The sequence below is a fragment of the Ciona intestinalis genome, chromosome 7 (genome assembly GCF_000224145.3).
Source record: "Ciona intestinalis chromosome 7, KH, whole genome shotgun sequence".
Lineage (NCBI taxonomy): Eukaryota > Metazoa > Chordata > Ascidiacea > Phlebobranchia > Cionidae > Ciona > Ciona intestinalis.
The window spans coordinates 613,942-629,564 of record NC_020172.2 but is presented as its reverse complement, the minus strand read 5'-3'; the positions used below and the strand labels follow the sequence as shown (position 1 = coordinate 629,564).

The following is a 15,623-nucleotide window of genomic DNA, read 5'->3' as shown; positions in this document are numbered from 1 at the left end:
CTAGAACATGAAGTTGGAAATACTGATGACGATCTCCAAAATTGTCCTCCCTCATCCTCATCACAGAATTCCCCGGGATCTTCCGTTGATTCCGATCCAGGAGATGACTCTCCATCCAACGAGACCTTCAATGACACAACAGAGCAACCAAATACTTCGGTCAATACAAGCAAGTCGAAAAAGAAACGCAACCCACGTACCGTTTACTCAAATTACCAACTTCAGGAGCTGCATATGTATTTTAAGAAAGTACAATACCTAGCTTTGCCGGAAAGGGCAAGACTAGCTGCTGCTCTAGGACTTACACAGACACAGGTATTTTAAACAGTCCAAAATATATTTATGTAATTTCTCAATAGCATTATTCTAATGTAAAATATATTTACCAGGTTAAAGTCTGGTTCCAAAACCGACGATCTAAGATTAAGAAGTTGTTGAAGTCTGGAGTTGTTCAAGATTTGGACGAGATTGGAATTCAGTCAGTCATTGATAATCAAGCTCCAGATTTTGATGGTGAACCACCCGTGGAGTCAGTGAAGCGTGCAAGGAGTTACGATGATCACGTGGACGCTGAATCCCTGCAATGGAACGCGCCGAAGCAACACTGCCCGTCTAACGAAGGGTAAGTTTTACGTGTTTTATTATAACTAAAAGGTCTAATACTAATGCGCATTAAAAAACAAGGTTCGTTTTTTGTCTTCATTGCTAAAGGCGTTTTAGTTATCTATATGAATTAGTATTATAATTATTAACTTTATTTATATTTAGACCTGATATACACGGGGGACAAGGAACTGTACATTATCCATCATTACCAACGAACCATCAAGGAAGCGAAATCCAACGTTTTCCCCAAGATCTCACCAACCAAATGATGAACTACCAACTCTACCAGCAGTCCAACTCTTTCCAAGGTAAAATTCGAAAACTAATTGGTATTTTACGGTAGTCGGTTTGTGTAAGATATTTTTGTTGCTTTTATTGCCCCATTTAGTGAAAAAAAAAAACATTTACTAAAATTATCAAACGTATAACCCAACAAATTTAAAATAGAGTTGATAAATAGTAAAACCATGATTGGGAAATATGGGATATTATTTGTTAACGATGTTCATATTACCCTATATTACAATGTTAGCTCATAACAACTGTACATTTTACCTTCGCAGGAATGAACAGCAACCTTCCTTTTGGAGTCAATTACGATCCGAACGAATATGATCACGGTGTTATGAAGTCCAACGCGTATCCTTCTCTAGCGCCCACAAGCGACGCAAACCAAAGCTACCAACAGCCGCCATACCGCGCTGCAGACCTCGACTGTACAGAAGGTCAATACGGTCACCCTAACTCAACCGACACATACATGCCAACAACCTCGCACCAAATGCACCAAACGCACACTGTTGACACACCCAATACATTTAATTCGTATAAAAACAACTTTTGGTAACTTATACACCGTTTTGCACTTTATGAGTTTTTTTTTTTTTTTTTTTTTTTCAGCACCGCACGATCACTATATAACATATTGTAGCTAATGAGATCTCATTATAAATTTATATAATCTCACGAAAACAAGGTTGGAATTCACAATATGCTGCACATTATATTGTATGTTTTGTCTGTGAAATAGCAGCCAATATATTTTGCCTTTATCTGCAACATTCACTGTTTGTCATTATCAATCACCAAACCGAATAAACGTATTTATTGCCGTGACGTTGACATTATTCAATGAAAACAACATAAAGCAAAATGTTAGGTTTTAATATAGTAGGGTGGGGGAAGGCGGGACTCCGGCAAAGGTGCAATATAACTTTACGGGTACCTATTTAATGATAGACACAATCAAATGTTGCAGTATAATTTAAAAGTATTCGCATGGTTTAACAAATTGGTAAAACTACACCTGATGTACGAAACGCTAAATACCTCTTCATGTGTTTTAATACATTCTTCTAAATTGTTGTAAATTAATCAACATATGATAGTTCTAATTCGTGGTATCTCCTAATACCGTACATATTTTAAAAATATTGCTCAATATGTGCTTAAGTCTCCTATCTCCCCCCTCCACTATATAAATCACCAGCAATGTTTGCCTTTTATAACAGCCCACATGGAATTTTAATAAATCGCGCGGCGTTGTTCTGATTTGTGATGATCGCGTGCCACTTCTACCCGCGTCGGTGTATTGTCGAATTCCGCCCCTAGTTTGTTACGTCACAGAGCACATGCGGCATGCGATGATAACAGCGTGCTGTTGCCGCTCGCCGTGGCCGCGTTCCGAATGATTGCTCGCCCCACCAATTACCTCTGCCGTTATTAAAACCTGCGTTATCCGAACCTATAATTCTGCCTTCCTTTGCAACCTACCCGGCTTAATTCACGTGACAATGCCACCTGGACAGATTTCTTTCTGGATACAAGCGTAGCTATATACTACCGGCACACAAGTGACAGCGTATAATTTTTAAGGACCCTTTACATTTAGCTAAGCCCATAGGAAGCAATAAAAACCATATACACAAAACCTTCCTTTATATTCATTCATTCAACTTCGATTTTGTGACAAATGTCAGGTTCGTGGTTTAGTTGTATTACGTCATCACGATATATCAATCCGCAACTTCACGTGCGCATATGAAGGAAAATTCCAATATTTGAAATAGTAACAATAACATTCAACATATTCGTACATTTGACTGAGAAGTTTTTTCATACAAAAGAGCGGCAACACGTTATCTATGGACTGCCCCATTGCAAAATACCGTCTCTTCGCATGCCCGCTGTGCCCGGGTCAGTATGGTGCGAATCCACTACACCTGGTAGGTTTCTCCCGTTAAGTGGGATCCCCATGTGTGGTGTAGCAGGTATGTTCGAATAAGGACTCGCGTGGTTAGGATTCATTGGGTACTGGGCTTCCCAATGCAGCTGTGGGACCGCCATACGGCAGTCAGGTAACTCTCCAGACTCCTTAATATTCACCGGGTACTGGTTTTGATCCACCAGCGGTTGCTGACGCTGATGATATGGGTCATTCCTACTTCTTGTCATTTCATTATCCCACCCCTGGCTCTCGGGTGTATATTGTTCCGAGTAAGGCGACGTCATGTATGGTCCTGATTGCTCGTCGATCTGCTGTCCGCCGAACCCAAAGCCCATTGACATGATATCAGCCGCACCATGATGCTTATGTAAAAGTTGCTGCTTTAAAAGCTTCTTATACTTCGAACGTCGGTTTTGAAACCATATTTTGATCTGCGAGAAGATAAAAAACGTAAACGAATAGGCATATGCATCAATGTGTCAAAGGGGTCTACGACACCAATTTAGAGCCCGGCGGATAAATTGCTATGAAGTTTAATGAATATTAAATTGATCGATCGAAACATCTCGATGATCTAAATTGTCTTCTCCTAAGCCCCTCCCATCATATGGGAAGCAGGTGTTTAAGAAGCAATTTTAGGGCTGAGCCCCTGCCTTTAATAATTTATGTCGAAACTCTGCAGTTCGGTTTACATGCTGACTTTAAACGTACGCTAGAGGTCCTACTTTTGTTTTGTTAGCTAAACAGATCAAACCAAATCAAGTAATTTTTTTTGTTGCGATAACATAAATTTTGTTCCAAATCAAAATGATTTGTTTTCCGAGTACAACATGCATTTCCTTGATTACAGCATAAAAAAAACAAATTAAATAAAAATATTTATCTTGTTGCAGGGCTAAGGTTTTCTTTCATTTTTATTTATCGTACTATTTTATAGTAAAATAAGGAATATATAATGAATTGTTTAACCGTATCCACACCACATAAAAAGAGTGTTGTTTATCATTAAAACACACTCGGAAATATGGGATATTTTATGATATATAACGGTATCTATATTACCCCAACAATACTGTTAGGTTATTTCGCTTTTAATACACTCCGTTATAATTTTCATGTAAGTTGAAATTGAGCAAAAAACTGAATGCAAATTGTTACAAAAAGTGGTGTGGTAATAAATCAGAATGGCATCAATTTCTAACTTGTAATATTACCCCCTTTGCAGCTGTCACTGAAATAATTTCCATCGCTTAAAGTTAATTCGACCCAATCAACCGCTCGTTGATTATGTAAAATGGCTTCATTTTGCCCAAATCGCCTTAATAGAAAAATTGTCGCAATTGTCTATGGCCTTGCGCTCTGCAATTTTCAAACGGTGGCCATTAAAAGCGGTTTTTAAAGGTCTACCGACCATAGTATTTCAGTTTAGTCGGCTCAGCACGTAGTTTTAAATACACATGGTTTGTGTTTAAATGCACATTCAATACTAAAGCTTTAGATTTCAGTGCCAGATAGATATAAGGATACCGCGTTTTAACTGAAATTCTGGCGTTCACTATATCGGCTAGGCTTAGTTTTGTTAATTTTGCACATGTGACTGTAGAGTTTACAAGTTAAAGTATTAGAAAACTTACCTGGGTTTGAGTTACTCCAAGTGAAGCAGCTAGTTCTGCTCTTTCTGGTAGAGCAAGATACTGAGTTCTTTGAAACCTTCGAACGAGCTGCTGGAGTTGGTAGCTCGTGTATATTGTGCGTGGTTTCCTAGTCTTTTTGCCCTTCACTCGTCCGCCGTCGCCATTTTGTACCGACGGAGTATCCGTGTCGGAGTCTCTGGCGTTTTCGTCATGGTCGCCATAGAAACTGTTTCCACTCAATGATTGATTAAACTTTTCCTCCGCTTCCGAAATTCCTGGCACACTTGGATTGTTTTGAAACACCTGCTCCTGGGAGTCCACACTCCGAGGACTTGAAACTCCTCGCATGGGTGGCTGGTGATGGTTTACGTTGTAATTCGGGGTTTCTGAGAAATTTAGGTAAGTTAAGAATATTTCCGATTTTATTTCAATTTAAAGAAGACATCTTTTAAAGTTTTTTTTAATGTTGAATTTTTGTCGCCACACGTAAAAAGAACTGTCTTGCATGCAATGTTGCTTTAATTCTTAGAATTTAAAAATATCTAGGTTTAAATGCAACAAAAAAATGTGAGTTTAATTTGAAAATTTATGTGAAACATAACAAATACCTACCGTGAAAATAAGGCGTTCGGTGCGAGAAATTGTTTGTTGCTTTGGACACGAAGTGCCCAGCTTCGAACCCCGGTTCGTGTATTCTTTTCCTTTCCAAAAACGAGGGCGATGTATCTTGTGGTACATGATGATTTGGCAAGGTAGTACCCGGGTAGCTATAATGGTTGTATGAATAACCTCGGCCATTTTCCGGTGTTACAGCGGGTTTTTGGTTGTTGTTATTGTACTGAGCGTTGAAACTGTTCATAGGAAAAAGTCCGTGATGATATGGCTGTTCTGGTATATTGCTACTTGTGGCGTGCTGTTGGTAGCAATTAGTTTCTGGGGGTTCCCGTTTGACGTCATGCACCCACGGTCTGACGTCATTGCCTGGTGACGTAGTTGAGTTTGATGACGCGCCTGAAGTGTCGTCAATTGGATTCGGGATCTGCTGGTTCACCGTCTCGGTTACAGTTGCCATTTTAAGGGTCTTAATATATAACTAAGTTTTATTTTAAGTCTATGATAAAATAATCTGTAAAAAGTTGCTGCAAATATGTGGCTATACTGTATATTTAACTTCGTATATACAAACCAAAGAATCAATTCCCGCCACCTGCCACTTATAAAAATGATATGCCTGCAGCTGCCAGTAATATTTTATTCGAAAAGTAACTGTACACAAGCTTTCTTAATAACTGCATATTTCGGATATTGCAAACCAATTAAAATGATCATAGACCCTTTCATTTGCTTCAATGCCTTGCCGTTGCTATTCCACCTGCGTCATAATTACTGATTGTTACGGCCGCGGCAGTGCGCTTTTTCGATTGTCGTCGCGTCTCTTCGCGGCGGGCAGAAACCGGACCGCGACTTTTTCGCGCCCGCCGCGATTTCTGAAACCCTAGCCCGTAATTTTGAGCTTTCCTCGTCACCTGATTTGAACGACCTCGGAAAAGCGAAAAACGATAGCGGATTTTGTAACTCGGTAAATTCGCTTGGTTTGCGTTAATTGTAATTCCATTTCTCGCCTATAAAAGCTTCAATGCTTTTCTAATGACAACAAATAAAGTACGTTTTAGGAAAAATAATCATAAATGTTAAAAATTTCATGCAAGGCTAAATGAATTATAACGTAAATTAAATTTTTCAAACCACTAAAAATCAATATCGTTTACAGTGGGGTAAGATGGTACACCTTATCGGTATAATTCCTCGTCCCATTTGGTAGTAAACAAAGAACTTCAAATAATTATAAAACTGTGTCTTTACGACTCGCATAGACCGTTGTTATTTGTTTAAAACACAATCAGAATATTTGAATATTATGTGCTAGAGACGTCCCACCTTGCCCCCACCCTACTGTGCAGCTGATATTAAATACGCAGACATTAGCTGAACAGACCAACAAAATAAAACATAACATAACAGCCTTCTCATTATTGCATTTTAAAACACGTGGTGATAGGTATTTCATTTCGTATTCTGTGCAACGGCACTTGCTCATGCATTTCCCACGGCCATTTTGTACGTTGTGCACACATGCATATATTCATGTACAGAAGCTCTTTGCACAAGTTTGTCATATTTAAAGTGCAATAAAGTGATAGCGTTTAATAATTTATACGACTTTGTTTAGTTTACGTAACATTTGGAAGAAATTTAAAAGTAATGTTGCGTTTAGTTAAAAGAATCATGTTGTACAAAGGGCCCTTCACGCAAAAAAATTATTTTTGAAAAAGTCTGAATAAATAGCGTGTGTTTAACTGTTTAGGTATCTAAGGTAATTTTACCAACAAAAAAATATGTGCTATAAACCTAAACGAATTTCCTGTCTCTGGTTTCACATTTATCTCACTAAAATAATCGAATATACGATGTACGAGACAGCACGGCTTTGCGATTTTTTTTGTGAATTAATATTCATTGCAAATCTGAAGCGAAGTGGTCATAAAATGGAGCAAACGGTATTTAGCAGCGGTGTTTTGTGACAACAGAGTGCGATGAGAAAGTGTACAGTGTACGCAGTCGCATATGAAATTTTAATGCCGCGTTTGATGACTGTGGCGGCGCCGAAGTATATGGACTCGCGGCCTTGCATATTTGATTTCTCAACAAAACAACCAAAATGGTCAACAAAACTATAGCAAAAAAGGTTTTTCATAAAGCCTCGTTTTTATTTTGGGTAAATCGTTTTAAAGGAAAAGCGGAATAATCGTTACTACCATTTCGGAACATATATTTTGACAATTGTGATTTTTGTTATGAAAGCCATTTCGGAATAACTATAATAACTGTCCTCATATCTCCGTTCAAATTGAGACAAGTCTACCGAATTTAGATCAATCGAATTAGGGCCGGGCATGTCCGCAAATTTCAAATGCAAGGCCGACCAATTGGCGGACGTATCACTTTCAAGTGTCCAATTACAGCGCGAAGATTTGCATTCTGGCTTTGATGACGTAGTGACGCTCAGGGGCGGTGTAGGTAAACGGATAAGTCCGCGGAAAACCACCTTCCCGTATTGGCCGCACATAAACGGTCGATTATTTAAGTGAAACAGGAGCCTGAAATTATTCCTCAATTGACGGGGAACCGTTTACGATAACAGAGTTCTGAAGGTTTCGATTTGAAACCGCGTGTCAAATTGAATTGTGCTGTACGCAGAATAGACTAATTACAGTTTGCTATAAAAAATACGATTTTATGTCGAGTATAGGTAACTAAACTCAAAGAAATGGAAAAGTCGACTATTTTTTAACAAAATGTTAAATGCAAGCTTTAGATAAGCATAAAAACAACAAATATATCTAAACATAGACAACTCATTATAAGGGGAACTACAAAGGCGTCGATTTTAAATTGGGATTATTTAACATTTGTTCTTTTGCTGAAAAGAAGTATCTCAATTTCTCTTTCTTTCGTTCTTTTTCCGTGTAGTATGACGTGTCCGAATTTCTTGAACGACTAACCGGTTTTAAACCAGTATTGTTTATAACATGTCCCGAACGTATTGTGACGTCACCGTTCATGACGTCATACCGAGATGATCGACCGCGGGTAGGAGGTTGGTTGTGCAGCGAAACTTTTGTTTTGTCGTGTTTTGTTCTTTTCTCATACACTGGGGGTGCTTTGAAATAAATTCCGTTATCTGTATCTTCAAAATCTTCCCCGCGATGCCTGTGCCTTGAAACCTGCATAGTAAATAGCAATTTAAAACCATGTACTTACTATTCTATATGAGATGTCGAGACCACCCAGATTTATAGGCAAGGGTAGACGTATTACCACAACTTCAATATTAGTTGGTATAGTAGGGTGGGGTAAACGGGACACTTTTAGCACGTAATATTCAAATGTTCTGATCGCGTTTTAAAGAATTAACAACGATTTATGAGAGTCGTAAGGATACGGTTTTATCACTCTTTAAATGTTCTTTGTTTACCACTCAATGGGACGAGAAAATAACAAAAAACGTCTCTTCTTCCGCCACCCTACTATATAGGTGTTTTTGTAAAATTTTTAAAACTGCATATTTTGCTGCAGTTTATTTAGACAGCGATTTTATTATTCTTTTTTTTAATAGCAATCAAACAAACTCTATTAACATATTTTACAATCTAATGCTTGTAAATCAAAGTAAACATGACTTTATAAATCAAGATTAAGCCGAGCGTTTGTTTTTACCGTTACGCAGTGTAATTGAATTATAGAATTAGCATTTAACACATCAAAAAATGCAGTATTGACACTGGCTCAAACAAGTGAGATAAAAAAATAATAAAATTATTAACCGAAAGTTCTTTTGTACTTTTGGTTAATAATTTCGCATTTTATTATTTTTTATACCACTTGTTAAAGTTCCTTTTTCGTAGAATACCACGGTTTTACAATAAAAACGCGGGGAAGTGGAGCCAAAACAGAAATGGATCAAAACTTACATCATCGGTGTCAATTCGACTTGTGCTTTTCGATTTTAATTCAACCACAGAATTCCCTGCTTTTTGATGTGTAACCATTCCACTCAAATTAGTGTGAGAATGCGACTCAATAGCTATGACAACAAATTGCTGTTAAGTTTAATTAAAATATCGTATATAGTATAGGCTAGCATAAGATGGTTCATGTTTTTATTCTCTTTTATCCTTCTCATTTGGTAGTTAACTATGAATAGTTACATAATTTTACAACCGTATATTCATTATACTGTAAAAGAGTGTTGTTAGTTGGTAAAAATGTTTAAAATGAAACAAAAAAAAATGAATAGTGTATATCATGTGCTAGCTCTATCCATCCCTCCCCGCATTATATTTGTAGCCAAAACAAAAACCTATTTTTTTACCTTTTCCGTTTCCAAACATCGAGTGCCTGCGATTATTTAACGCTCTCTGGTCCGTTATAGTTCTATCGTTTAAAATATTTATTAAATCGGTTCTTGAACGTCTATGTCCACCATTTTCGCCTTTGTTGTGTATTTTGGAAGGGTAATGCACTCGGTGAGGAATATCAGCGTTCAACTCACGATACCGTTGGTCCCTACCGCTAGAATCACTGTCGCTGCTTCGAACGGTCAACTGCATGCAACATATTTTAATAAAAACACAAAATTACAGCACTAGGTATGGTAGGGTGGGATAAGACGGGACACCTTTATGACAGAATATACAAATATCCTGAAAGTGTTTTTTAAAAGATTAACAATGGTCTATGAGAGTCGTGACGAAGATACGGTTTTCTAATTCTTTGTGGACTACCAAATTAAACCGAGAAAACAGAATGAAAAGGTATTCCTCTTCTCCCACCCTACTATAATACAGATTTTAATGACAGATTTGATTAAAAAATCATTGTATCTTAAATGTATTCTTCGCGTGATAGGCAAACACAGTCGTTATACCACCGGTGTTCTGTTCCACAAACCTTATGCCCGATTACGAGTTGTAAATTTGTGGGTGATCACTGTAGGGGATCATTTTTTTTCAAGACAATGGCTATGCTATAACTAATACCTTAATTTGATTTTTAGTTTTAACTGTTAAACAATTATTGAAACATATTTCTAAATGGTGAGTATGTTTTACGATAGGATCAAGCGCGTAAGTTACAACTACTGCACACGCAAAGATAAACAAGTTACATTCATTCTTATACTTTTATATTTAAACCTTTGAAGGATTTCCAGTGACTTGAAACTCGCCGAGTTCAACATCTGTTTCGCCCACGCTATCTTCCCCATCACCTGTATATGGTACAGCATGCCTGGAGTTACTAAGTCTTTGCGCCGGCAGTTGACCGTTTGAACTGTTCCCTATAAAGAGGTTAAGCGTTGTTATTTGTTTAACACACGATTAGAAAATATAGAAATACATATAGTAGTGAGATGGAACAACTTTAGCACACAATATCCAAATATCCTGATCATGTTTTAAACAATTAACAACGGTCTATGGAAGTCGTGAGCATACAGTTTTATATTTATTTGATTGTTCTTTGTTTACTACCAAATGGTATATAAGAGTGCTATATAATGCGTAACTAAATCTCTAATAAAAATAACTTTTATTGCGTGACAGTCTAAATACATGATCGACGTAAAGCATTTTTTACAAATAACTGACTCACTTTAAAGGAAAACTTAAGACAGATTAATAAACTGAGCGCATAATTATAATTTTTTTTCACTTAAAACGGTAACGTTTTCGAGTTCATTTGTTTGCACTATAGTAACGCCCGGGGTGCTTCTCGCCTAAATGTAAATAACAATAGCGAAACTCCTATATAGTTTTAACTGCTAACAATATGAGAAATAGGTATTGAAAATGCGAACATACTTGGTAATGGCATTGGTTTAGTAGACAGTAACTTTGAGCACAAAGCCTCCATTTCCACATCTGGTATTTTCACCATTTCTGGAAGATCCATCGGTGACGTTTGGCTGCTGCGTTTATTTATGAAGTAGTTGACATCAAACCTGAAATGATAGTCAGGATCAGATTAAGAAAAATGTCTTATGGTAAAAACTCATATTTTTCTGGAGTATTCGAGTGATTTATAAATGAATGACTGTAACTTATTTACCCACGAGTGGCGGGACAACGACATCAGTCGTTAAAAAAGAGTGTTCTTTTTATACAACTCTTGCCCGCTTATGAGTTACCACATATGTAACTTTGTAGGTGGTTGTTGTTTTCGCTTTGATCATTTCTTGTGATTGTTGTTTTGGCTTTTATCATGGTTTTCAATTAAGACAACCTATATAAATGATCATTGGGTTGAAGCAATTCCCTTTAAGTGTATTGTCCTTGAGCTATCCATATATACATACTTATTTAAAACTCCAAGGTTAGCAAACAGATCTTTCTCAAGCGGTATTGACTTTGACGATTGTAGCTCTTCCACGACCTCTTGCGCCTCATTAAATATGTTGGCAAACAACTCGGCGCATTTCACCTGCCCTCGCATAATGTTGCTTCGCTTTCGTAGCTCTGTTGTCAGTTTTCGCTTCAGCATTTCTTCTCGTTTGCGAAGTGTTGCCGAAAACTGGTAAAATTATGCTTGAAGGCGTTTTGGATTAGGATAACTTATTGCTGTCTCGTCGGATGGTAGACTAAACGTTAAAATATATTACAGGTTTTAGCAAGAGCACCATTTACTTTTGAACTGCGTTATGTCATGTTGTAAAAAAAAGGCAGAATACTTTTTGACTTTTCGAAAACGTTCCTCATATACTGACTTGGAATAAAATTTCCTTTGCTGCCCTGTGAATGGTTCGTTCCGTATTTTCTATGACGTCATCAACCTCGTTCGAGTTCTGACGTAATGATTTCGCGCATCTTAGCGTGGATTTTCCTAGATAAATATAAAATATAAATACTTTATTAAAAAGGTAACATTTTATCACCGTAATGAGATTATGTAAGAATAAAAATATTTAAAGTACTCCGAACAAATTATGGTTTAGCTATATATAGTCAGTTGGGGTAAAATGGTTTATGCTTTAGTTCTCTTTTATCATCCCATTTGGTATCACAAAATATTTACAAATATAACCGTATTCTCACAACTCAAAAGAGCGTATAAAAAGAGCCTTGTTAGTTTTTAAAAACACGATTACGAAATAGGGGCTATATATGTGCTAACGGTATCCATCTTCCCCAAATTATAATACGTTGGGGTAAAACTGTCTATGTTTATATCTCCTTTTTTTGTCCCATTTAGTTGTAATCAAAGCATATTTACAGAAATATACAGCCATATTCTCCCTGCTTAAAAGGTCGTTAAAATTAAGTGTTAAAATCACGAATGGGAAATATAGTCTTATATGGTTCTAACCACATTCATCTTACCCCACATTACTACACGCATCTCAAAAATATTTAAAACTTACGCTTTTTGGTGAGCATCTCAGAGCAGCCGGAAAGCGCTCTTTGTATTTGGGGTTCGAATGCGCGAAGTTTTTCCGTGGCATGGTGTTGGTGGTCCAACGCCAGACACGTGTGGCACGTAAACTCTTGGCACACCTCACAGAAATAATCGGCTCTTTTATCTGAACGCAAGTACAAATTATTAAAAATGCGTGACTTATCGATCGAACTGCTGTTGCGAACATAGAAACACAAAACGTCGTTTAGATTTTGAAAAGTTTAACACGGCAAGTACAATGGAAATAAACTATATTGGCATGTACATCTACATTTTTAGTACAGTGTGGTAAGATGAGACACCCTAGGCGCATAATATCCAAATATCCTGATGCTGTTTTTAACAATTAACAACGGCCAGTGGGAGTCATAAGGATACGGTAATATAATTTTTTAAAAGTTCTTTGTTTACTACCAAATGGGACGAGAAAATAAAATTAAAAAGTGCCCTATCTTCCCTACTCTACTATATAGTAGGGTGGGGGAAGACGGGACACCTTTAGCACATAATATCTAAATACCCTGATCGTTTTTTAAACAAATAACTACGGTCTGTGGGAGTCGGGAGGATACGGTTTTATAATTCTTTGAATGTTCTTTGTTTACTACAAAATGGGACGAGAAAATGGAATGAAAAGATGTCCCATCTTCCCCCACCCTACTATATATAAAATATTTACCATGCTTATTTGAACACTTTACACTTCTTTTCACGTTTGCGTCCATAAAGAACTTTAAAAGGTGGTTTAACTGTGCAGTTTCGTGATAACCATGATGAGACTTCCCTTGCCCGGTGAACACGTGATCGTGGTCCACAAGGCAACCTGCGCACATCACTTTTGCGCAGCTCGTACAAACAGTAAACGCAACGTCATCTTGGGAATCCCCGCATACGCCACAAAACATTTTTGGGTTAACTGTGAACACCAAAGCTATATATGATACTGTGGGGTAAGATGGATACTGTTAGTACACAATATCTCAGACTTCCGAATTGTCTTTTTAACAAAAAACGCCGATTTTAGAGGCGTGGAGATACGGGTATTTATTTCTGTAAATATTACTTGTTTACCACAGATAGGAAGATAAAAGAGAATAAAAACACGAACCATCTTACCCCAAAAACCTGTGCATTTAAATCAATATCTAAATTTATTACAATACGAACTAATTCCATTCATTAATTTACTTATTCTATACAAAAAAAAACACAAACAAATATTTCTGATATAATCGTTTCCTAGTTGGGTTTTTTTACTACGTTAACTTTAATAGGCGAGACTTTTGGAAACAACATTCGATAACCGGTAGGTTGACAGCCTGACACCTTTATAATGAAATGGCATAATTCGTTTCGCCCATATCCTAATCCTAAAAACCCCCATCATACAAAGAGAAGCCAAAAACAAATCAAGGACTTATTTACACTGGTTTGATCATTGCGTAAAATATGGAAGTGTATTGTGACGTACCATGCCTACTGTACGTCACAAATAAGCGGAAACAAAAAAGCAAAATTTGTTTTTTCAAGTTTTAAAGGGCCTTTTTTTTTTTTTCGCTGCCTACACCCTTATGTAATTATTTGCTAGCAAACAGTCAGTAGTAATGTTTGGGGTATGCGGTTTCAATTTGACCAACTCTCCTTTTTTAAATCAATTGTCATCTTGCTTTATAAAAAGCGGTGGCAAACTAAAGGTGTGTAGACCACACGAAAAACTTTCCTCATTTAAAAAAAGGTAGTTAGTTCAAATATTGGGCCATGACGTGAATACGTCAACATTTGGTTTATCTTATACGAAATAACAGAGTGCTGAATTCTGTATATGGTTGCCATCACAAACTCTAATTTAGTTTGCATAGGAGTAATTAAACACATGTTTTAGGTTAATTCTTTGTACAGTCTCATCCTATGAACCATTAAGAATGACATGACATTATCCTATTGGCTGCACTAAAGAAGGCGTGTGAAAACAACATGTGTTTATCTATTTCACGATTTTATAAAAAGAGGTCTGGTTTACTTCGAAAACAGTTACAGCTATTTTGTGTGCATTGTAACAGTATAACACGAGATATGCATCTCAGTGCCTTTGTGGTTGTACTTTTGTCGCTGCATTTCGCAAATTGTAAGTTGCTTTGACATTTTGCTGTTAAATAACTCTTTTTGTATGAATGAATTACTTTACAGCATATAGTAGGTTGGGGGAAGGTGGGACACCTTTAGTTCATAATATCAAAAAATCCTAATCGAGTTTGTAACAATTAACAACGGTCTGTGAAAGTCGTGAGAATACAGTTTTACAATTTGCTGAAAAAGGTGTCCCATCTCCCCCCACTCTACTATATATAAATCAGACACTTTTGCCTCGCGTTACTTAGTTGTTTTTTTGGTCTCACTTTACTTAGTTTTACCACTAGGTTAAAAAAGATGGTCTTTTTCTAGTTGAATGAATATAGAAAAGCAATAGGTTGGGTTATAGTGGTCTATACTGGTTTATAATAATAACGTTCTGAACACAAAGAGGCTTGCAGGTGTACGTAAAACACAGGCCTAAAGAATAAGCCAAACATGTGACTGTAATTTAGCAACCTTATTTCCGTATTCATTTTTCAGTAAATCCACCCACCAGCGTTTTATACTACTGTAGGATATTTAGCACCTAAATTCCAAACATTTCGGGGAATTTAGGTGCTAAATATCGTTTTATCGGAGTATAGAGTCACGGTTTTAAAATTAGAAACATACTTTGTTTACCATTTAAAGAAACAAGAAAAGTGAATAAACATACGTCTCATATTATACCTCACCCTATTAAAAGTGACTGTTTTTTAAATGCTTGCAGGTGATACTGTAACGTACCCCGGTTTGGGGACGTTTACAGACGACCCGCCATGGGGTGATACCACTGAACGACCAGTTGGTTATCTGCCACAATCACCAGAAGAAGTTAACACCAGGTTTTACTTGGACACAAGGACCCAAACTGACGTTGAAGTTTTTAACACGGACATGCACGGTTTTGGGTGAGAAATATGTAACTGTACTATGGCCTACTCCATGCACAGGCAATAATGCTGAAGATTTTTTGTTTAATCTTTACAGTATATGCAAGGTATTAAGTGTGGGCCATGTATTATTATTAG

The 15,623-nt window shown here is 37.0% G+C and overlaps 3 protein-coding genes across 3 annotated transcripts; 1 reads left to right on the top strand and 2 right to left on the bottom strand.

The window, feature by feature from the left end:
* Nucleotides 1–134: 134 nt before the first annotated feature.
* dll-b (distal-less) lies at nucleotides 135–1,722 on the top strand (the record flags this gene model as incomplete). The annotated part of the gene is given in 5 exon segments (NM_001032500.1): nucleotides 135–315; nucleotides 390–622; nucleotides 769–782; nucleotides 785–914; nucleotides 1,170–1,722. Coding segments are annotated over 5 exon segments (610 nt in total), but the record flags the coding sequence as incomplete, so codon positions are not given.
* An 859-nt stretch (nucleotides 1,723–2,581) lies between these two features.
* On the bottom strand, nucleotides 2,582–5,567 carry dll-a (distal-less A; the record flags this gene model as incomplete). Its single annotated transcript, NM_001032648.1, is given in 3 exon segments — nucleotides 2,582–3,264; nucleotides 4,468–4,853; nucleotides 5,080–5,567. Coding segments are annotated over 3 exon segments (1,362 nt in total). The 3' UTR covers nucleotides 2,582–2,748.
* A 2,228-nt stretch (nucleotides 5,568–7,795) lies between these two features.
* Nucleotides 7,796–13,553, bottom strand: LOC113474348. The gene is made up of 9 exons (XM_026835006.1): nucleotides 13,160–13,553; nucleotides 12,446–12,604; nucleotides 11,792–11,907; nucleotides 11,384–11,598; nucleotides 10,890–11,029; nucleotides 10,224–10,366; nucleotides 9,401–9,632; nucleotides 9,000–9,112; nucleotides 7,796–8,252 (listed from the first exon to the last, which is right to left on the bottom strand). Exons 1-9 carry the CDS (start codon nucleotides 13,383–13,385, stop codon nucleotides 7,899–7,901), a joined length of 1,698 nt encoding a protein of 565 aa, XP_026690807.1. The 5' UTR covers nucleotides 13,386–13,553; the 3' UTR covers nucleotides 7,796–7,898.
* Nucleotides 13,554–15,623: the final 2,070 nt, after the last annotated feature.

Bases quoted from the DNA above. Each gene is read 5' to 3' on its own strand.
- LOC113474348 (XM_026835006.1), bottom strand. From the start codon at position 13,385: ATGTTTTGTGGCGTATGCGGGGATTCCCAAGATGACGTTGCGTTTACT. The intron at 12,605-13,159 runs GTAAATATTTTA...ACTTGCGTTCAG, and splicing joins AAAGTGTTCAAATAAGCATG to ATAAAAGAGCCGATTATTTC. The intron at 11,599-11,791 runs GTCAGTATATGA...TAATTTTACCAG, and splicing joins CAAAGGAAATTTTATTCCAA to TTTTCGGCAACACTTCGCAA.